General features: G+C 33.1%; 1 protein-coding gene across 10 annotated transcripts in view; it reads right to left on the minus strand.

The window, feature by feature from the left end:
- LOC127544907 (scaffold attachment factor B1-like) overlaps positions 1-22,404 on the minus strand; it is a 50,477-nt gene that overhangs the window by 11,611 nt on the left and 16,462 nt on the right. For 5 of the 10 annotated variants that reach the window (XR_007949554.1, XM_051971813.1, XM_051971809.1 and 2 more), the window contains 11 exons: positions 21,472-21,621; positions 21,285-21,367; positions 18,658-18,785; positions 18,420-18,508; positions 16,934-17,040; positions 13,745-14,035; positions 12,455-12,592; positions 11,878-11,920; positions 11,365-11,483; positions 8,123-8,232; positions 878-916 (listed from right to left, as the gene is read on the minus strand). Coding sequence is in view for 8 of the 10 variants with exons in the window: in XM_051971813.1 (XP_051827773.1) it covers positions 878-916; positions 8,123-8,232; positions 11,365-11,483; positions 11,878-11,920; positions 12,455-12,592; positions 13,745-14,035; positions 16,934-17,040; positions 18,420-18,508; positions 18,658-18,785; positions 21,285-21,367; positions 21,472-21,621 (1,297 nt within the window). In the remaining 2 variants the exon portion in view is untranslated. The remainder of the gene's footprint in view (positions 1-877; positions 917-8,122; positions 8,233-11,364; positions 11,484-11,877; positions 11,921-12,454; positions 12,593-13,744; positions 14,036-16,933; positions 17,041-18,419; positions 18,509-18,657; positions 18,786-21,284; positions 21,368-21,471; positions 21,622-22,404) is intronic. The other 5 variants (XR_007949555.1, XM_051971814.1, XM_051971811.1 and 2 more) reach the window with 1 other exon arrangement.

Genomic DNA, 22,404 nt, shown 5'->3' on the forward strand with positions numbered 1-22,404 from the left:
CTTTTTGGTGCTATACTTACTATGTACAGATCCAGGTCTGTAGACAATCTTTAATGTAGAGGACACAATATTATACAGATTCAGGACCTCAGAATTGAAAATGACCTCACAGAGAATTTGTCTACAATATACCCCAAGAACAAATGGTCATCCAACCTCCACTTCAATAGATCTGCTGTTTTTGTCAAAGCAGTCTATTTCCTTTTGGAACTCTCTTGCTAGTTTTTCCTTATATTGATTGGGTTGAGATCTCTCTCTACAATTCTCACTCATTCCTCCTAGATCTATTCTCTGGTAACATGCAGAACAGATCTAACTGGTCTTCATCATGACAGACATTTAAATATTTGAATACAGCAACGGTATTCCTTCATCTTCTCTATAGGTCCTATCTTTGAGCACATCATCCCCAGCTTCTTCAAACAATCTGTAGAAAGTATGGTTTCTAGGTCCCTCCAACAACTGGTTGCCTTCCTCTGCTTCCAATTTGCCAGTGTCCTTCCTTAAGTATGGCTCGGTAGACCTATGTGGTAGGGCCAGGTGAGGCTATTACTGTTTCCTTTGCTGTGAATACTGCTTTTACTTTTTATTGTTATTTTCTAACATATAAACCTCTCTAAGCACTTTCTTACAGAAAGCCACACATAACTGCTATATAAGTGATAGTAACTAGAAATGCATTACCTTTCACTTTTTGGGTAATTTAACAATCATTAATAAAAAGGATGTGTGCTTTTACCTTCAATTATTTGGAACCAATTTTCCCCATTATGCAAGGAATTTTGAAGTCTTTTGTGTTTTTATGCATGATATAGTGGAAAAGAGGCTAGATTTGGAGTCTGAGGGTCAAGATTCAAATTCCAGTTCTGCCACTTACTGTGTGACATCAGGCAATAATAACTTCTCTCCATCTCATCTGTAAAATGAAGGGTTTGATCAGTTGACCACTAAATCCTTTCCTGCTCTGTATCTACAATTCTATGTTGTTGTAGTCTTTTGTGTCTTGTTTTTATGAGTGCTTTCTTCACATAGCTTTCATTAAGACTCACAAGTTTCTGAATTCTTCATATTTGCAATTTCTTATGGTGCATTAATATTCCATTACATCCATACACCATGATTTGTTCAGCTATTCTCCAATAATCAAGTGCAGTTTGTTTCCAACTTATTACTAATAATACTATGAGTATTTTGGGAAAATAGGTCATTTATTTCTGTCACTGAAATCAATTAGCAGAGATTTAAAAAGCTATCTTTAAAAGACAATCTTTTCCACATTATAACTGAGAAGTGACCATCCAGTCTTTACTCAACGAAGGGGAAGTGAAGGAAAAATCACTATCTCGCAAGGCAGCATATTTCATTTCTGGATAGCTGTGTCAGGAGTTTCTTTTTAAATCAAGCCCATTTTCCCTTTTTACAATTTCCACTACTGCTCTGGGTTTTGTCCTCTAGAGCGAAGCAGAACAAGTTTGACCCTTCTTCCATGACAGTTCTTCAACTACCATAAGACAGCTACCATGTCCACCATTTCATCAATTTTTCCTCCAAGCTAAACATATATCCTCAGTTCCTTCACTGATCTTCATGCGGCACAGACTTAAGTAGTACTTTCATCATCCTTGCTGCTCTCCTCTGGACACTCCAGTTGATAAATATTCTGATTATGGGCTCAGAATTGAAAACATTTCCAAATATGGTTCTGACCAGGGCAGAGTGCAAGGAGACCTCCCCTTATTTTAGACACGAGGCTTCTCTTAATGCAGCCTGATATATGCACTGCCCCTAGGCTGTCAGATCAGGCTGTTCATCCATAATTAACTTGCAATGCACTAAAACCTCAAGATCTTTTATATGATCTGCTGTCTAGTCATATCTACCCCATATATTGTCGTCATAAAGCCAAAGGATTAAAAAGACTGATTTCTAAACTTCAATTTTTTCAATTCATCTTTCCTAGATCTTTTTGAATCCTGACATTCAATGTGTTAGCTACCATTAATTATGAGTCATCTACAAATGTGATAAAACAGGTGATCTGTCTTTATCAAAATCACAGACAAAAAAAATTAAAGAGTACAGTAAAGCAGGTATCTGATGTTCTACTACAGACTTGCTCTTATTTGGGTCTGTTAATTTAAACAATACAGAACCCACCTGAATGAATTATAGCCTAACCCCATATTTCTCCATGTTCCCCTCTTAAGAATAATATGAAAGACTGCCAATTCCTTTGTTAAAAACAAGATTTACTTACAAGCATTATCCTCATTTACTGAATTATGTCCTGGCAAGAAAGAAAATGAGGGTTTTCTGGCATGACCCACTCTCAATGAAGTCATGCTGGTTGTTTATTATCATTATTATCACTTCCATATGAATATTAACCATCTCTTTATATAATAGGGGCATATGTAAAAATGTGCCCAGCTTTCTTCTCTTTCTGTAAGACACATTCTAAGATGCAATGGTCACTTGCTCCAGGTTCCCATCATTTCTACCCCAATGCTCAGTTCCTTCTTGGTAATAATAATCAGATGCAAAATGGAATTGTTCTTGGTTCTTCAAACTTTTGAGACAGTCATGAGGTCAAGAAATCACTAGATGCTCTGCTTTAGGTAGAGTGTGCTCTAGCAGATGTGTGAGTAACTGAAGTCTGCATTACTACTATATGATGCCTCCCTGCCAGATGTTTGTTTCTTGAATTCTTCTTATCTATTTTCTTTCTGTCCAGTTGATCTTTGTCTATTCTTGACAGCAATATCACTTCTGTTTCTGCCTCCGCTGACATTCAAATGTTATATGTGTTGCTTCTCTTGATAATATTCTTGGCTATCTGACCAGGACATGATCTTAAAATTATAATGCTCTTTCTTGGCTCCTGGTTTACCTAGTCTGTTTCTTTTGAACAAGGGATGTCATTCAAGACTCCATTATTCCAGTCCTGGACCTCATTCTAGTAAATTTAGGTCATACCTCTTCAATTTGCTTAAGACTTCTAATTTATAAATAGCAGCAATTTTTCTCATATATTTCCAAAGTGCTTAATATAGATCCAAGAAAGGAATTGGTTATTTTCCCAAAGTTTCTCCAAAAATGAAATTTTTTCCTTGTTCACCTTCTTTTCATTTTGAAGGATATTAGGTCATATAAGAGCTGTTTTAATTTGTATTACCCTGATTTGAACTATTTTTTAGAGTTGTTCATGGTCTACATTTTCCTTTTGAGACGGGTTCCCAACTTTTGACCAGCTACTTTTTGGGACTATAGCTTAGAATGATGCAGATTCCTGTCACTGATGATAGATTATAAATGATTTTTAATTGGTAATGTTATATAAAAATTTTTTTTGGTGATATTTAACTTTTTGCTACTTTATAGCTACATCACACAAACATGTTTTAATTTTTTTAACAGATATAATCTATTTTGTCTTTTCTAATCTTTATACAGAGTTTTGTTATGACTTTCAAATTGTTAAAATTAAACGTTTCATGATCCTAGTTTTTGAAATACTTAAACCACCGATGGATGCATTTGGAATTTATTTGTGGCATAAGGACATAAATCTATTTCCTAAAAATGGCTTTCCAATGATCTGGTATATATAGTTATGGAATATAATTTTAGATCTGATCTATTCATTCTTCCTCCAAACACAAAAATTTTTTTCTTGACATTCCCCATTATCTGCTTTTCTTGATAAACCTTTGTTTTGCCTATTTCTATAAAGTATCCCCTGACTAATGAGTAATGTGTATAACAGATAAAATGCCTTATCTTGACTAAGGTAAATCTGGTTGAAAGTCCTGCTGTATCCTGTATTTGGTTATGGGAACATACAGGTTACTTAATCTCTAAATTCCAATCTGAGATTGTGAAAGAAGCACCTCCATTGGTGAAATCAGAATAGTGGAGCTCTAACTTATAGGTGGTTGTAATCATCTGGGTCTTATTTGCTTCTTAGTAGGTTGTCCCAGGCACTTTGTATTTTTTTGCAAATAGAATTCTTCTTTATCGTTTCTTCTTGATTTTGGTTAGTAACAAATACTGATGATTTTGCATTCTGCTGTTTTTCTGTTAACAATTGTCTTGATCAGTTCCTTTACTAATGCTCTAGAATTTTAAAGTTGAACAACATTATAATTAAAGATAATTTTACTTCCACTACTCTCATTTTTTTTTTCTTGGCTTATTGCCATAGCTAACATTTTAGCACTGTATGAAGTAGTGAAGGTGGTGGGTTTTTTTGCTTTAGCTCTAATCTTACAGAAATGGCTCCAGCATTTTTCCTTCATGAGCAATCCTAATTTCTGATTTTTGGACAAATGCTTTTGATAAGGAGTCATCTTTTTAAGAACAATATAGAAACAAACAAGTAGGTTGAACAAGGATGACTCCCAAAGAAAAATGTCCCCTCCAGATCTCTGCAAAAGAAGTCTCTAAATATGAGGAAATGTTTATGCTTAAAGTCAGTTGATATAGGATTGTTTTGACTAAATGCTTTTTTCTTTTCCATTCTGTTACAAGGAATGGTTTTCTGGAAAGGGAAAAGAAGGAAAATATATTTTGGAAACAAAGGTGATATAAAAACAAAAGATTAACAAGTGTTTTTTGTTAAGTGCAAAAAAGAAAGGCTTGGTCATTCTAAGCCTAATACACAAATACTGCATTTTCAATAGAAGTATATCATAAACTGAAAGGGGCATGCACTAAGAACTGAAAGTAAACTTAGACTGGTGAAGTTTAACCTTCTCATTTTAGACAAGGAAACAGCCCAAAGTGGCAAAAAAGATTGGTCCAAGATCACATTAAATAGCAGTCAAGGTTAGAGATTAGGTTCTTTGGCTTCAAATTATGTACCACAATGCCTAAAAATGAAAGCTTATCATGTGGAAGACAATTTCCTACATTTATTAAATATCCATGCAGCTTTTGTTATTTTTGCACCATTATTCATTAGTGATTTTATTTTTTTCTGAAATTTGTCTAATAGAAGAACCTAAGTGTTTTCCCTATTTTTATGAAGAATTTATGCAACTCAGAGATTAAATGATGTTTAGGCAGGATTTCAGATGGAAATAAATCACTTGTATACAGCTCTGGTTCGGTCATTTTTTTCTTTGCAAGTTTGATAAATTCCCCCTTCCTCCCATCCGGAGAATGAATCATACAGAATTCACCATTAAAAATAATTTGGCAGATCAAAGCACATTATTTTAATTTTAATTTTTCATTTTTTTTTCCTTTTGTAAACTAATTGTTTTTACAAACCATATCTTCTTTCAGAATGTGACTAATATAGAGGTTTTTTTTTTTTTTTTTAAACAACTGTACATTTATAACCTTTATCAAACTTCTTACCATTGTGAGGAGGGAGAAAATTTGGAACTCAAAATTAATATTAAAAATTATCTTTACATATAATGGGAAAAATACTATTAACTGGTGGAAAAATCATATCATAGTTTTGTAGATAATTTACTAAAGTTCCAATTTTGTAGGAATATGGTTGTGCATATGATAATTTTCTTCTATATTTGGTATGAAATATTTATTTTCATTTTTTGTTTTGGCAATATAATCCCCCTCTTTTGTGAGTCCTTAAAAACCAAGTTTACCAGTTTTTCTTTTAAATGTTCAACATTTTTTCTTTTTAGAGCTTTCATTTAATTTCATCCCATAAATTAAATCCATAATGCCACACCCTTGAAAAAAAAACACAACTAATGACTTGTACTTCGACATGCTCATTATTTAGGACTATTAATTATGCTCAACTGGAATCTTAACACTGTTACTATAGAGATTATAATTTTTATTGCACTATGGTCTGTAAAATGTTATTTTTAAATCTTTATGCTTAATATATGATCAATTTCTGTATTTAGCAACTTATGAAAGGCAAATGTTAAATCATTTAAAACGACTATTTTATTCAGTCTTTTCAAATTTCACTTGGCTTTTTCTTTATGTAATTAGAAGAAGTGCCACTTGATATATATGTAGGTTAATATAAATTATTTCATTAACATTAGAAGGGCAGAAATTCAAGAATATCCTGAAAGACCAAGCTGCTTGAACTGTTATTGTATTTTAATCCACAAAGCAAGAGATAGGATGTTTTATTTCAGAGTAAAATCTAATAAAATTTGTCAACTTACACACCTGCTCCTTCTAGTGTTACACAAAATGCAGTTTTCCAATCTGTTTCTAGAAATTATTATTTTTTTTACTATTGATTTATCTGTAACCAAGATTATAAATTTCTTTTCTATAGGCATAAGCATACTATATTTTAGTCCCTTATATTGACTGTGACTTTATTTTAAACATTTTCTTTGTAATATATATAAATTGTTGGGTTCCGTTTTCTAATTAATCCTACAACCTTTTTTGTTTTAAGGATGACTGGCTCATTAACAAAAAATGCTCATTTTCAAGTTTGGTTTCGCCACATAAAATTACCTTAAAAATAAAATTAAAAAAATCAGCAGTAGATAACTAGTTTGCTTTACTTCAAACAATTTGATACTGGTCCTCAACACCCCCAGGTTCCTGACTATAAATCCTTTGGGGAGGGGGAAAAAAAGAAGGCAGGATCATGGAGCATCATTATTTATTTATTTATTTGTTTGTTTATCCTATAAACATTCTATTCATTTCCTGGGGTCAGATGTTCCCTTCTTACCCTCTTTAAATCAGGACTCCCTAATTTTATTTTGTTAATCTTTCACTATCTTAAATTAAAAATGCCCCCTCTCCACTTGTCTAGATCTGTTGCCCTTTCCCTTTGTCCGTGCACGCAACTCCTCCCTCCCATCCCCCAATCCATTTCATAGATTTTGTCCAAAATTGTTCTTTTCATGAAAAGGCAAAACGTTTAGAGGAAAAGCGCTTCTTTCTAGCATGTAAACATTAAAGTATCACTTGGTCTTTCTTGTTACATGAATTTATTTATTTATATATCAAATGCCTGTTCATCAGTTTTCCTTAGTAAGAATTATGCAATTCCTCTATCTTATTTAAAATTCTCCACAGTAAAGAAAAAATAGAAGATCACGCTCAATTCTGTGATATTCTTTTGGGATGCAAACTGAAATGCTTAGAATCCAGATCTTTCATATTCCGGCACTGTTTTTTACATGCAGTTCTGCATGATTTAGCTGGGTTTCCTTGCTATCTGAAGGTTTTTTTCTTGGATGTCCACAAAATTCTTTAATGTTGAAGCTCTAAACTTGGTGACTTTCTTGGTCAAAGCCTGAGAGGTGGAGGTCTCCAATTCTAGGAATTTGTACTTTTGAACTTGGTTTTCAGTATTTCTAGGCAATTCTTTATTTTCTAAAGTAGTGCAGATTCCTTATTTCATTGTGTTTTCATGGGACAACAGTACTTCTCTAATTATCTGATGAAGCTGTACAAAGTACATTCTACTTGATGTGAAGAAAACTGAAGTGCTCTTCCAAATTTACCATCTTTTGTTCTGATAGTCTTTGTTCCTTTTCTGAAAGTGAATTATGGATCTGTTCTTTCCCAGTATTTGCTTCTTATAATGAGATTTCCCACTGTTATGGCAGACAGTCAATTCTCAAGTCCTTGAATTCTTTCACAGTACTTGTTTTCTTCCTTGGTTCTTCTTTTAATTAATAAAAAGAACTTTCTAAAAGACCTCTATTTAATTTTTGGTCTTTCTTTTCCCTTTTTGTTTTAAAGGGGGTAGGTTTGTTCTTTTGCTTTTCTGGGCATATTTCTGGCTGTTTTGAGGTGATGAAGGGAAGCTTGGCTTAAATATTATCAATGACTCTTTTTACCAAAAATCCATCAGAGAGCTTGCACAGTATTAAAAGTCCCAAATCATTTTTTTCACTGAACTGGTTCTGTCATCCTAGATCATTAAGAAAACTCATTTTTATAGGTGGTGAAACTAAGACCCAGAGCGAAGTGACTTGCCCAAGGTCACACTGCAAGTCAGCTGAAGAGCTAAGATTAAGGATACAAAATCCTGACTGAGTTCTTTGCTCTTTCCAATGAAATGTCCCACTCTTTCTTGTAGATTAATGCTTCTTAATAGCAACAAAACTAAATCATAAAAAGGGACAGTCTCTACTAGCCAGTCTTTTACCTTGCCATCTCTCATGATCGCGACCCATCATTCCTCCATCTACATTTCCTTGCCATGAGCGATCTTGGTGGTCATCTAGCCTTCGACCATGGTCTCCCCAATCTCGTCCCCTGAAAATAAATAGGCACATAAATCTAAGATTGGGAGTCAAACCTTTCCCTTAATCTGGCTCATATAAAAGCAGACTCAAAGGATACCTATGTATTTTTTCTTCTATTATCACGATACATACATATAGAATCTTATTGAAACAATTAGAAAACAAAATGAAAAATTAAAATCTTTAGCAAAGTTGCAGAACTCACATAAAGATCATCAGCGTTTCTATATAGTACCAACAAAGTTTAGGAGCAAGAGACAGAAAGAAAAATTCCATTTAAAATAAATACAGATTAGATAAAATTCTTGGAATACATCCAGGAATTATATGAACACAATTACAAAACACTTCTCATCCAAATAAAGTCAGATCTTAATAAATGGAAAAATATTCCTTGATCATGGGTAGATTGAACCAATACAATAAAACAACTCTACCTAAATTAATTTATTTATTCAGTGCTATTGTAATCACAATACCAAATAATTATTTTAAAGAGCTAGAAAAATTTACAACAAAAGGTCAAGAATATCAAAGGGAAATCAATGAAGAAAAAAATATGAAAGAAGGTGGCCTGGCCATCTCAACTGTATAACAAAGTAGTAATCATCTAAACAATCTGGTACTAGCTAAGAAATACAGTGGTAGAATAGTGGAATAGATTAGGTACACAATATACAAGAGTAAATGACCACAGTAATCTAATGATTGATAAATGCAAAGATCCAAGTTTTTGGGGCAAGAACTTATTTCTGACAAAAACTGCTGGGAAAACTGAAAAGCAATTTGGAAGAAACTAGGTATAGACCAACATTTCATACCTACACCACTATAAAATCAAAATGGGTACATGATTTAGACATAAAGGATGATATAAGCAAATAAGGAAAACAGAATAGGTTGTCAGATCATATATGGACAATGTAAAAACAACTGAGGTTACCACCTTTTACATACTAGATGGGCTAATGTGACATGGAAAATGACAAATATTGGAGTGAATGTGGGAAAATTGGGATACTAATACAACCATTTTGGAGAGTAATTTGGAACTATGTCTAAAAGGATATAAAACTGCAAATCCTTCTACCCAACAATACCATTACCACTTCTGTATCCTAAAGAAATTTTTTTAAAAAGGAAAAAATACCTAATTGTATAAAAATATTTATGTGGCAAAGTGGCAAAGAATTGGAAATTAAAGGAATGCCCATTAAGTGGAGAATGGCTGAAAAAATTGTTGGATTATTATGGTGAACTACTGTACTATAAGAAATAAGGAGTAGGATGCATTCCAAAAAAACAACCAAACAAAAAACCCAATCCTGAAAAGATTTATGTAAAATGATAAAAAGTGAAATGAGCAGAATCAGGAGAACATCATACACGGTAACAGCAATAATGTGCCATGGTCAATTGTGAATTGACTTAGCTATTCTCAGCAACACAATGATTTAGGGCATTTCAAAAGGACTCATGATGAAAAATGTTATCTACCTCCAGAGTTAAGAACTGATGTGAGTCTGAATGCAAATCAAAACATACCTTATGAAAATTTTTTCTTGCTTGTGTTTTTGTTTCTGGTCTTGTTTTTCCTTTCACAACTAATATGGAAATATTTTTGCATGACTGCACAGGTATAACTTATATCAAACTGCTTGCCTTTTCAATGAGGGGAGAGGGAAGGACGAAGAGAATTTGAAATTCAAAAGTCTAAAAAAAATTTAAAATTTTTATATGAAATTGGAAAAAAAAGAAAAAAGATTTTAAGGATAAAGCCAGAATTTGGAATAGTACATTTATATCTATTCCCAATGAACAGTCAATAGTGATTTATCAATGGAATTGACATGGAATAGATTTTAATTCCTAGGCTGGATGCTCTCTGCAAAGTCTATTTCCCAGTCATTTCCTTATTCCAGGGTGTGCTGGCAAATGCTCCAATTCTTAAAATAAAACAACAACAACAACAAAAAACTCTTGATATTTTAAGGTGTAATTTGCACCAAGATCTCTCCATCTCTTGTAAAGTCTACACAATCAACGATAACAACAATACAATCAAGTCCAGATTGGCAGTTTGCACTCTTCTGGGGTATGAATAGTTATACTGAAAAAATAACATTTGGCTTTCAGAGACTCCTTTGAGTTGGTTCCAGCCTATTTTTCACCTGACCATCAATTTATGTTTGGTATTCTGAACTAACACTTTACTAAAAAAAAAAAAAAAAATTAAAAAATTAATACCATGATATTCTCTTAGTTATATGCCAAACTGCTCCTTACCATATTTCTTAATTTGGTTAACCAAGACCACGTAAACAAAAGTTTAAGGACACTTATATTGCTAGAACATTCAGAGCACAATTTAGCTCATGCATTTGGATCTTTATGATGAACTACTGTACTTTGCTTTATCCATGTACTTCAACTCCCCTTCCCCCCCATTCACTGTTGTTTTAAGAGTCCCTTATGCCCCTTTGCCCTACCGTCATTTTGGGTGTACAGGCTCCCTTCTCCCCTTTTCTGTAACAGAAACCATATCTAGGAGGAACTAGCTCTTTCACTTAAAATAGTGAAGATTCAAATCTGAGGCCTCACTGTCCTGAAGGCAAGTGTACTATGACTTCCTTCCAGCCATTCTTCATGTTATGCCCAGCTGCCACAGACTTGAACCCTCTCTAATCACTTTCAAGTTCTGGGGCCATAATTAAATCCAATCTGTAATTATTCTGCAAAGTGTCACATCTACTCCCGAACGGCTATATGCATCACTCCTAAGTTTGCTAAAAGAAAATACCCTTTCCTGACCATCAACACCCTCCGTTCCTCCACTCTGAATTTAAGCTACTCAAAGACAAGAGCTATCTGTTTTTGCATTTTCAGTGCTTAGCACATAGCAAGTGTTTGATACAAGCCTTTTCTTTCTTTTATCCATCTATTCATCTGACCATTTATCTACATATCTACACACTCTCTCAATCCATCCAATTCCCTGAAAACAACTATCTTTTCTCTTTGTTTTATTGCCAGTGTTGTTTACATTGAAACCTCCAATAAGAGAGCAGGAGAGGAAGAATGGGGGAACTTAAGTCTCTTTTTTTTTGCTGAATAGAAATGATTTATTAATTTCTTTGCTAACCTGGGTGGAGGAGGAAGCCCTCTTCCTTTGCTCATTCTCTTCTCAGATCCATAACTGCTCCATTCATCTCGGGATTCCCGTCCACGGCGATCTGGTCCTCCACGGCGTTCTGGATAATGCTTAAAAATTCAACAGCCAACAAAGGATATTTTAGTACCAATTTACACACCACTGAGCTTTCCAAGCAATATAACAAAGAGAATCATTAGTGAAGACAACATCAAATTTTATTGGTTCACTTAAAAAAAATTCATGTTCTATTATCTCTACATTCACTGAGGGGCTGTTGTCCATCTGTGGATCAACATTTTAAAGGTTCTTCAAATAGAGGACAGATAATGCAAACATTTCACCAATGGAATGAAAGGAAAAGTAATCTTTTAAAAAAATTCTAAAAATAGGCAAAAATAAATGACAATATTCCTTCTTGCTGAAAACCCTCTTCATTAATTTTTTTCTTCAAGTACCGAATGAAATCAGAAAAGAAAAAAATCCAAGTTTCATTCAACTCACCTGTCCATCTCTATCTCCCATCATTGACCTTGAACTTTCTCTCCTACGGGAAAAAGCAGTAATACATGTCATATCATTTAACCAATGGATGATTCTTTTTAATAAAATTATGCATTTAGGACCTATACAATGAGAAAAGTTATTCTCCTATTATAAAATATCACCATTAAAAATTTACTGACTTGGAAAACCCAAGGCAAACTCACTGCAAGTGAATACTTTTGTCAGAAGGAATGTTACCTAAAATGAAAGGAAGGTGATAAAACACAATCTATACCAAAATTACAGCATTTATGGTCACTTATTAAAACTCATAAATATTGAACAAGTTTATTTTATTTTTATTTATGAACCAATTCCTATACATCCTCTACAAAAAAAGGAAAAGGGTCTCAATATATATATATATATATATATTTTTAAATTTCATAAACAAATTCATTCATACCTGCAACTGTATGTAACAAGAAAAGCTGGTTCTAAGAAGTGTATTTTTCCGTACACTTTCCTGAAATATGTATTAGACAAAACAAATTATTTCATTTTTATCCCAGTTGAAGGTATGCAATATACCAACCTGTCCACTGAATGATCCTGGTACCGGCCACGATCTCTATGATCAAAATCATGGAAGCGATCTTGACGGCTAAATTCAGAATGGTATCGGTCATCCAGTGCTGCTCTCTTTCCTTCTGGCCAATAGGAATCATCTCGCCTAATAGAAGAGAATAGATTTCTATTAGTTTAGAGAAAAAAGAGGGAGAAAAAAATGAACAAAACTACTTTTCTTTCAATCAAGATAAGTTGAGAAGATTCTCTTCTAAACTATTACTTGTTTCTATCATTAAATGGATTCAGTAATAGACACATTAATTTTACTGACACATCATACTCCTTTCTGCCTATTTAAAGATACATATTTTTTAGCAGACATCTGTCCCAATTTGAATTTAATGATTTAACTCATTTCTTTTATCTATGTTGAAAAATTTAAATAAGAACATATTGTATTTTTATAGAACATTAAATTTTGTTTGATAAAGGAGTAAGAGAAGTTTTACTTCAATATTTATTTTAAATACAACAGTAGAAAATGTTACCATGTTAGAGTTGGAATTGGATCTTTAAGAAGCACAGAGGTACTTGGTAATAATATTAAGTCATTTTAACAGTGAAAGTTCTATTAAGAAATCCTAACATTTAGACTATTTTTTGATAAAAGGTAGGACCACACCAATATCACTGACCCATTTAATAGAAACAAAACTGTCTTTAATTATTTTTTATAAATTACTAATAATTGCATAATTATATAATAATTTTAATTGCAAAGAGATGGCATGAAGATTTCGGTTTATAAGTCCTGCCAGTGTGACATAATGGCTCTAGGCAACTTTAAGAAGTTGTAAAGAGAGGTGCTAATTTGTGTCATCTAAGTGAGCTTTGCAGCCAAGAGCTTTCTATACCAATGAAATCATAGGTGGGCTGCCAACTCCAAAATTTAAAGAGTGAGATATAATTAATATTTCATTACTCTAACCTTCAACCTCCCCATTTTCCAGATTCCCATCAAAATGAAGTAATTTTTATCTCTGACACTGCTTGAAATTGCTTCCTTCCACATGTTCACATTAATAAGTATATAAAAACCTATGGCATAAGTTCTCAAAAGAACAAGATTTTGAAATACTATTTAAATGTTAGTGATCTTTATTACTATAACTGTTTTACATGATCTCCATCATCTTTCTAAAGCCATATGGGAATTCCCTAAAGGCTATCTTAACTTATTAAAACTCACAGCACAAAATATGCCGAGTAAATGCATAAGGAATTCATGTTTTGAACTCAACAAAATTTTACTTACCTGCCATCCACATCATAAGGACGTCTGATTGCAGGTCGTCTTCCTTGTTCATAACGAAGTGCTTGCTGTCGGCGGAGTTCTTCCCTTTCCCTATGAATTCGCTCCTGTTCTCTGCGCCTCTCATACTCTATATGCATCCTTTCCCTCTCCAGTCGCTCTCTTTCCATTCTTTCTCTTTCTAATCGTTGTCTCTGAACAGCAAGTCTCTCACGGGCTATTTCCAGACGTTCTCTTTCTTCTCGCTCCTGTAAGGCTTGAATTCTTTCTTCTCTCTCACTCCACTCACATGCTCTGAGTTAATAAGAGATAATCAAATCTTTGTAACTGAGACACTAATATAATCAAACTGACATGATTATGCGAGTCATTTAGATAAAATGATACAGATCATTACAGAGGGAAGCTAAAAGATTGTGATCCTTGTACATTAGCTGAAGAAAGTAAGGTACCTAAGTATTTCAGAATTTATTTATTTTTTAAAAGTATACACATCAGAATCAAAATTTGCCATTTACTAATGTAGGAAATAGCTGAGGAGAAGAAGATGGATAATATAATAATAATGCAAAAAGCCCAGGACTAAAAGTCAGAAGCTTTAGGTTCTGGCATTATTCCACTGAGGACTACCTGCTTCAGATCAGGTCATTTTCTGAGCTTAGATTTTCTAAGCTGTGAAATGAAGGAGTTGGAATAGATAATATGAGGTAAAGTAAGGGAGAAGTAATCCTTGTCCGGGAAATGAGGACAAGGGGAAGGGAAAGTAATATACAATTAGAATGTAAAAACAGATTAGAGGAAGAAGTTACTTTTCTTCCCAAGAACATATAATAGTCATAGAAATTATCAGGTAACAGATAACTTAGAAAGAGGTACTGAACCTCAGTAGGTTCCAAGATAGTTCCTCTTTCCCAGTATTTTTTGACCTGATTACAAGAATCAGCTGGTCTTCCTTGAAATAAATTAACTTCCATAACTTAAATAACGGGCTTATTCTGTGTAGTTTATATGGCCAGAGTACTACTAGAAGGAACTTAAAACATTTTCCTAATTGAAATTGTTAGGCAAGAAATTGAAGACTTTATAAACTATATTTTCTTAACTGCTATACACTGAAAACAATATAGAAAAGAAAATTTAATTTGTAAAGTGGACAACTGGACAATGAATAAGATGGCATTTGAGAGAATAAGAATTCTTGATTATTATAACAGTGAAAGTTCTATTAAGAAATCCTAACATTTAGACTATTATTGACAAAAGGTAGGACCACACTAATATTGCTGACCCATTTAATAGAAACAAAACTGTCTTTAATTATTTTTTTATATTGAAGACTTACAATATAGGGTTCATAGATGAGCAGAGATGATGTATATCTAACAAAAGTTAATAGAAATATATTTGCCAAAAGTGAACTTTAAAATTACAAATAATGAGCAGAAAATTGTAATCTTCACATTTAGATATGGAGAATAGTCATAAAGAGGAAAGAATAGCAGATGAAATACCCTGAAATTAGCAGGAGACAAAATTCAAGAAAGGAATCATCAGTAAAACCATGGCTTCAAGTGTTTATAAACAAACTCCTAAGTTTAGGCAACAAAGAGGAACTAGAGGTCTTAATTCAAGGGGGGAAATTTTGTTTCAGAAATACAACTGGGACTCAATGGAATGAAATCTATCACTGAACTAAGGCAGTGAAAAGGTATACTGTATTTCAAAGAAAAAGCGGCAAGGAGAGAGTATTATATATTAAGTATATTCATGTAAGGAAATCCAGAAATGGGAGTAGGAAAGCATGATGGAATATTTTAGATAAGGTTAAAGGAGGTCAAATAGATTCTCAAAGTAATATACTAGAGACCACACAAAGAGGAAATAAAGAACTTTGTGAAATTGATCACATACTTGGCACAGCAGTAGAATACTGACTTCATATTAGCTAACCATCTCTTGACTTAATGATTTCATCATTCAAAAGAAGAACCAAGGAAGAGGAGCTGTATTCTGGATCCAGAGAGCACATAACCAGGAACAACAGGTAGAAATTGCAGAGGCCAATTTAGGCTAAATTGCTAAGACCTTTTCTTTAGAAGTCTTTGAGTAGATTTACTGATTACAATATAATAGGGATTCCTTCAGTGCATGGTGTGAATTTTGTCACTTAAGTCCCTTCTATTTGGGAAATTTGGAAAATCAATGTAATGCTGATTATGCAATAAAAGAGCTAGGCAAGATGGATTATAGAGTCAAAAACTCAACTAGAAAATCACCTTTTAAAGAAGTAGAATGCATCTGAAATACTTTTTAAATTATGAGGTTTCACAAAAATAGGAAAAGTATAATTTAATGGGCCAAGGATAAATGTCATCCTAGTAGCCAGTGAGATCTTATTATTCTAACCTATTGTATTATTCAAAAAGTTCTTACAATATTAAAAAATGCACAGTACAAAATCTTTGAACATAGAAAATTCCTAGAAAATCCAGGTTCCTCACATATTAGAAACAAATGTGTAGGCATAAGTGAAATGGTAAATGGCTTGCTCATGGCTGAACAAACTATGGTATAGGAATGTAATGTAATGTTATTATGTTTTAAGAAAGAAGGAATTCAGAGAAATATAAAAAAGTCTATATATGAACTGATGCCAAGAGAGAGAATATTCATAAGGTCTACAATAAGTGAAATGAAAAGAATACTAAAATTTAGCTGAGGTAATGATAAAAAATTCACTTCAAGAACATAGAATGAAACCTACTTTTTTTTCTCTGTTCATGAAGCAGAGGACCAAGGGTGCACTTTATTGTATTCACTCTAAAATCTATTTGTGATATTGGTTGGTTTTGCTTAGTTGTATTTCTTACAATGAAGTAATCAATGGAGAGGTATTGGTAGTGATGGTGGTGTGATATTTGGAAATGACAGATTCTCTAGAGACAAAAGGCATCAACAAAACATTTTTTAAATCTAGGCTCCTAAAAACCTTTGCGATTCTAACAAATAACTTTTTGGTCTCCAATTTTCATACATATAAAATCAGATGATGAAATACTAGATGATTTATAAAATTATTTTATAATGTAAATTCTATTTTTAGAATTGCCAAATTATTTATAAACTGATGGGTAATCGTAGGAAATTTAACAGCAAATCAGAAAAGACAACTAGTATTTCTGATTAATTTACCTTCGAGACTCTGAATCTCTCATCTTCCGCTGGTCTCTGGACTTATCAAATGACACAACAGACCGTTTTTCTCTACTGGCAGATTTACGATCTTGGCTCTTTGAGACCTGAGTTTTTAAAAGTGAATTATAAACTTTTAAGTGGAAAAGAAATTGAGAAAGTAAACTGAAAAGGCAGATGTAGAACTTTTAACCCCATACTAGCATCTAAATATACTAAACGAACCAAAAGAAGTTCTCTAGTGTCAGATAAATGCTTAATGAGATAAAAGGAAAAAGTACCACAAAGTGGAAAGGATAAATCTACACTAATTGTAAACACAAATTTATTCAAGTAATTAGATTGTTGTTAAATATTTATTATCAATAACTTGAATGCCATTATAGATGGTCAATTTATCAAATGTGCAAATGACAAAAATGGGAAAAATCGTACATACACTGGATGAAAGAAATGGAATCTAAAAAAATCTAAAGGGGCAGCTAGGTGGCCCAATGGATACAGCACCAGCCCTGAAGTCAGGAAGCCCTGAGTTCAAATCTAGCCTTAGACACTATCCTTAGAAGCAATAAGATAAAATTTAATTGGGATAAATGTGAAGTATTCCAGCTGCATTAAAAAAAAAAAAAAAAACTTCATGAAGAGAGGTAGCAGTTTTATTTCAAAAAATAAAAAAGGGTGGAGATGCAATGAGTTGATAGTATGATATAGAAGCAAAAAAAAGCAAATCAAAACACAACTCTTTCATTTTAGATTCCATTAGTACCAAACAAAATGTTTAGATTTCAGGTGATGGTCTTCATGTATGTACTATGCTCTAAATGGCACATAAGGAATATTATGTTCAGTTATGGGTACCACATTTGAACAGGAACATGTAAGTTATATAGATTTTTATTTAATATCAAGGAAATGGCCTGCCTCCTTGGGTCAATTTTCACATCCATCAGAAATCAAAGCGAAGTGAATGGTCACTTTTTGAGACTGAAATTACCATAATGAGCACACAAATTTAGCGAGAAGATACTTGGAAGTCCCAATCAGCTATATATTTATGTATGATTTTATGAACCAACCAAGTAAATATTTACTATGTGGTCAGCACTATGGAAGAGTAGAAAGCATAAGAGATAGCCCCATCTTCAAGACTTTTGTGTGTAAAGCTTCAAAAAGAACATGAACAGATAAATTTTCACGTTTACTTAGCTTTCCAAAACATACTCTTAAATTAGATATTACAGCTAAGTAATGAAATGTTAACATGAAAACTAAATATGATGTCATCTTTATTTTTAACACGTGCAAAAAGATTTTTAACAAATCTTGTAATTGATCACGGAAAAATAGTTACAGTTTCTTAAAAGCTCGACTGGATGAAATCTCAGTATGTCTAATTCTTATACAAAACTAGATGGTATTTTTATATTATGAATTTACTCAAATGCACATAAAAGGTATAAGATGATCTTGATTAAAATATACTCACTCCTTCTTTTCCTCCACTTGTTTTTATACTAATAACAGGCTCTCCTTTGGATTTGTCCATTACTACAGTTCTCTCTGTACCTCGACTTCCTATATGAAATAAAATTAGAAGATCCAAGATAAGCAACAAAACCTTGAAATATCAAAATATATCATCATGTGTTTACATATTAGCAACTGACCAAAGACAACCAATCTGATATGAAGAGAGTAATACTGTTATTCTATTATTAGTGTACCTGACTTAGTAGTTCTAGCTCGATCAGATCCAGATTTCTGTTCATCTTTATCCTTCTCATCACTTCCATCTTCTTTTCTAGTGTCATCTTTTTTGTCCATTTTATCATCTCTTTTTATGTTGGTAGATCTAGGAATATTAAAACCCACCCACAAAAAATATCTATTAAATAACAAACATAATTTGGATATTCCAATATTTACTTTATTTGTTTTTCTTTCCCCCCTCATTCAACTAGCAACATGCTCTTTAAATAATTTGAAAAAGGTCCTAGAGAAGTGACTCTTTTGTGTAACTAAGATTCCCCTTTACTAACAAAAAGGCTATGAATTTGATAGTGTGAGTTTCATTAGCCCAGTTTGCTAATCTTTGAAATGAGGGAGTTGAACTCTGACCTTGAATTGTCTCCCTTCCAGCTGTAATTCTAAGACCCCATGACAGAGTCTTCTAGTGACCTATTATGTGACCTCAGCCTAGTCACTTAAGCTTTAGGGTTTGGTTATCTCATCTGTAAAAAGCAGGCATTAGGGAGGATGATCTATCCATTTTATATTGAATTTACATTAAACAACTAAAGGATAAAAACAGATTGACTTTCTTGTTTTGTTTACAGTCAGAGCCAGAACTTTTTATGCCTGATCTCCAAACTCCACATCTACTATTTTTTCTAGAATACTATTCTTTTCTTTTCTTATTATTCCAGCCCAACAACTCTAGCTCTGCCATTCCTTGCTTCCTGCTTAGAATGCTTTTTCACCTCCTTTTTGCCTCTATCCTGGATCCTTCCATTTCTTGTTTTCTTAGCCACCTCAGTACTTCATGTGAAAGCACTGAAAAGAGAAAGTGCTTTCGATCTCCCTCATTCCCTAGAATCAGATTCACTGTCCAAAATTAAGCTTATTATTTGCTTTTCGTCAATCAATCAACCAATACTTACTAGGTACTAATGATTTGTCAAGCATTTATTTTCCATGTTTGAAATCTTGCTCTTTTAATGGCATCCTCCCTAACTAGTTACTATCTACTCCATCTTTCTTTATTCTTACATCAATCTTAGTGTAACACTCTGATTAGGTTAGACTCTAATACATTCTTAAAAGGTCTTCACAGTTCTTCTCCCTTCCCTTTCCCCTGGACACTTCCAGATAATCTTCATGCATCATTGTGGACGTGCCACTACTCAAAAATCTTCAATGGCTTGTCTAATGATAATTCATTTTCTAATGATTAAAATGTAATTTTATGCAAATACCTCAACTATCTGATACCACTCCCTACTTTTTCCATGTAATTCTATATCACTACTCTGTACTCTATCACCAATCTAATTGGCACACTATGCTCATAATGGTCTGTTTGCTGAGAATTCCCTCATTCTTGTCTTCTTGGGAGGCAGTGTGGTATAAAGGAGAGCACTCTGGAGTTGGAATAAGGAGTGAATTGAAATCTAGTTTTGCTGAATAACCTTTAAATATGGACATATCTGAAAGACAGGGCACTTTTCTCTCTATATACCTCTCTGTTGACTTCAACAGTGTCTATGGATTCAATCATCTTTACACAGCTGAATCCCAGATTTATTTAATTCAGTCTTAAGGCTCTCTGCTGAGTTCCAAACTGTATCTCCACTTAAAGGACATTTAAAAATGGATGTTCTTTAGGCAACTCAACTTCCTTATTTCTGTTGAATCACTCAAGTTTGCAATTTTAGAGTCATCCCTAAATTCCTACTCTCCCTCACCTATATAGCTGGTCTAGTTGCCAAGACTGAACCATTCCACCACTATATCTCTAGCATCTGCTCCCTTCTCTCCAGTTACATGGGTACTACCTTAGTTCAGGTAATTATCACCTCTCTGGATAATTAGTCCAGAATTCAAGTATACTGCTTTAAGACTCTCCTTTCTCTGGAGATTTAAAGTCCTTCCACCTGGTTTCAATTTAGTCTTATTAGTCCTCTTCATAAACACTATAATTCAACCAAATGACCTTTTTACCATTTCCCACATAAAGATATTCTAGATCTCATTTCTTAAATCCGGCCTTTCTCTAATGCTTGGCAGGCACTCTTTATTTTACTCTGCTTCTTAAGAGAAATCTTCATTTCTTTTCTTTCAAAGTTCAGCTCAAGCATTATCTTTTACATGAAGTCTTTCTTGTTCCTCCTATACCTACTCCACAATTATTTTGTAAATGTTTACACATATACATCTCTCCCTCCACAAAGAACAAGTTCCCAGAAGATACTATTTCATTATTGTTTTCCCAGTACCTAACAAATGGTAGACACTTAATAAATGTTTGCTAGGTTACTGCTCAGGTAAATTATTTTGCCTAATTTAGCCTCATTTGAAAAACAGGGATCAAAAAAAAAAAAAAAAAAGTAAAATGCTTTATAAATTTTAAGGCAATCTATAAAGATGAGTAATTATTGTTATTTACCTAATCTTTAAGATCTAATTCAAATGCTCCCTGTTACATCTCAGAAATATACCTCTCTTAATGTTTGTTAACTATTTTGTATTACAGAATTCTATTAATAGTGTACCAGGAAGGTCAGGATTAAGATTCACCAAAATGATTTAATAAATCAATTATGTATTCAATTTTTGAAAAGTAAGACCTTACCTGTCACTGTTAGTTGATTTCTCTCTCTTTCCATCACTTTCTCTCTTGTCTGAAGTTTTCTTCCCAGCAGGTTCATTTTTTGTCTGAAATCATAATAATAATATATTCAAATTATAGAAGCAGAAGTACATGAACTAATGTCTTTTAAGTAATTAATCAAATCACCAAAAAGGGAGGTAAAACTTACTTTTTCTACTGAGATCATTTTCCCATGAAGCTCTGTCTTATGAAGATGGTTAATACATTTTGTTGCTTCCTCAGATGTGGACATTGTGACAAAACCATAACACCGAGCCCCAGGACTTCGAGCGTTAGTGACTACCTTGGCACCAACCACCTTTAGGAAAGAGAATACACACTAGGTATTACTCTATGTATCATCCCAGCTACAAACTATCACTTACAAGAAAACCAAACAATCAAATAAACATTCATATGAAACAAGTAATCAACAGAGCCTGCTCTATTAAAGCAGGACTAAGCTCTTCCCGACTTCAGCAGATAGTCTCAAGAACTGCTAAAATAAACAAAAAACCCTCAGTTACTTGGCAGAGAAATCTCTAAGCAATGACCTCTGATATACACAGTTAGCTAGTTTGGCCATAAGACCAAACTGGTTCTGGTCTATTATAAAGTGAAACCTTTCAAGCTTGGCAGGATCCATCAAATGTGCATTTTATTGATTTTGTCGATTTTAGTGGAGTTTTACTATTAATCATCATTAATGGCTATTTTTGAAGATGAACTTCCAAAATCAGAAAGAATTGGTATGGTAAAACCGAAAAGAATTGTGCATCTGGAATCCAAGTAAATGCTCTCACAGATTATTTTGTGAAGTTGTAAGCTAATTATTACATTACAAAAAGAGTAGATATCCATATTATATGTAAACATCAATGTATGAATCTGAACATACATGTAGTTTACTGGTGAAATGAATTAATACGTTTGATGACATTTTAAATGTCCTACAAATAAAAGTAAAATTCAGAAAAATATTTATATACTCTAGTCAACATTTTCCTCTCTCATTTTACTGAATTTTTAATAGGCTACTGATAATATTGAATTTTCCAGAATTTACTCTTCAGTCACCAGCATAATCTACAGATCTTCAAAA

This window comes from Antechinus flavipes, chromosome 1 (assembly GCF_016432865.1).
Source record: "Antechinus flavipes isolate AdamAnt ecotype Samford, QLD, Australia chromosome 1, AdamAnt_v2, whole genome shotgun sequence".
Lineage (NCBI taxonomy): Eukaryota > Metazoa > Chordata > Mammalia > Dasyuromorphia > Dasyuridae > Antechinus > Antechinus flavipes.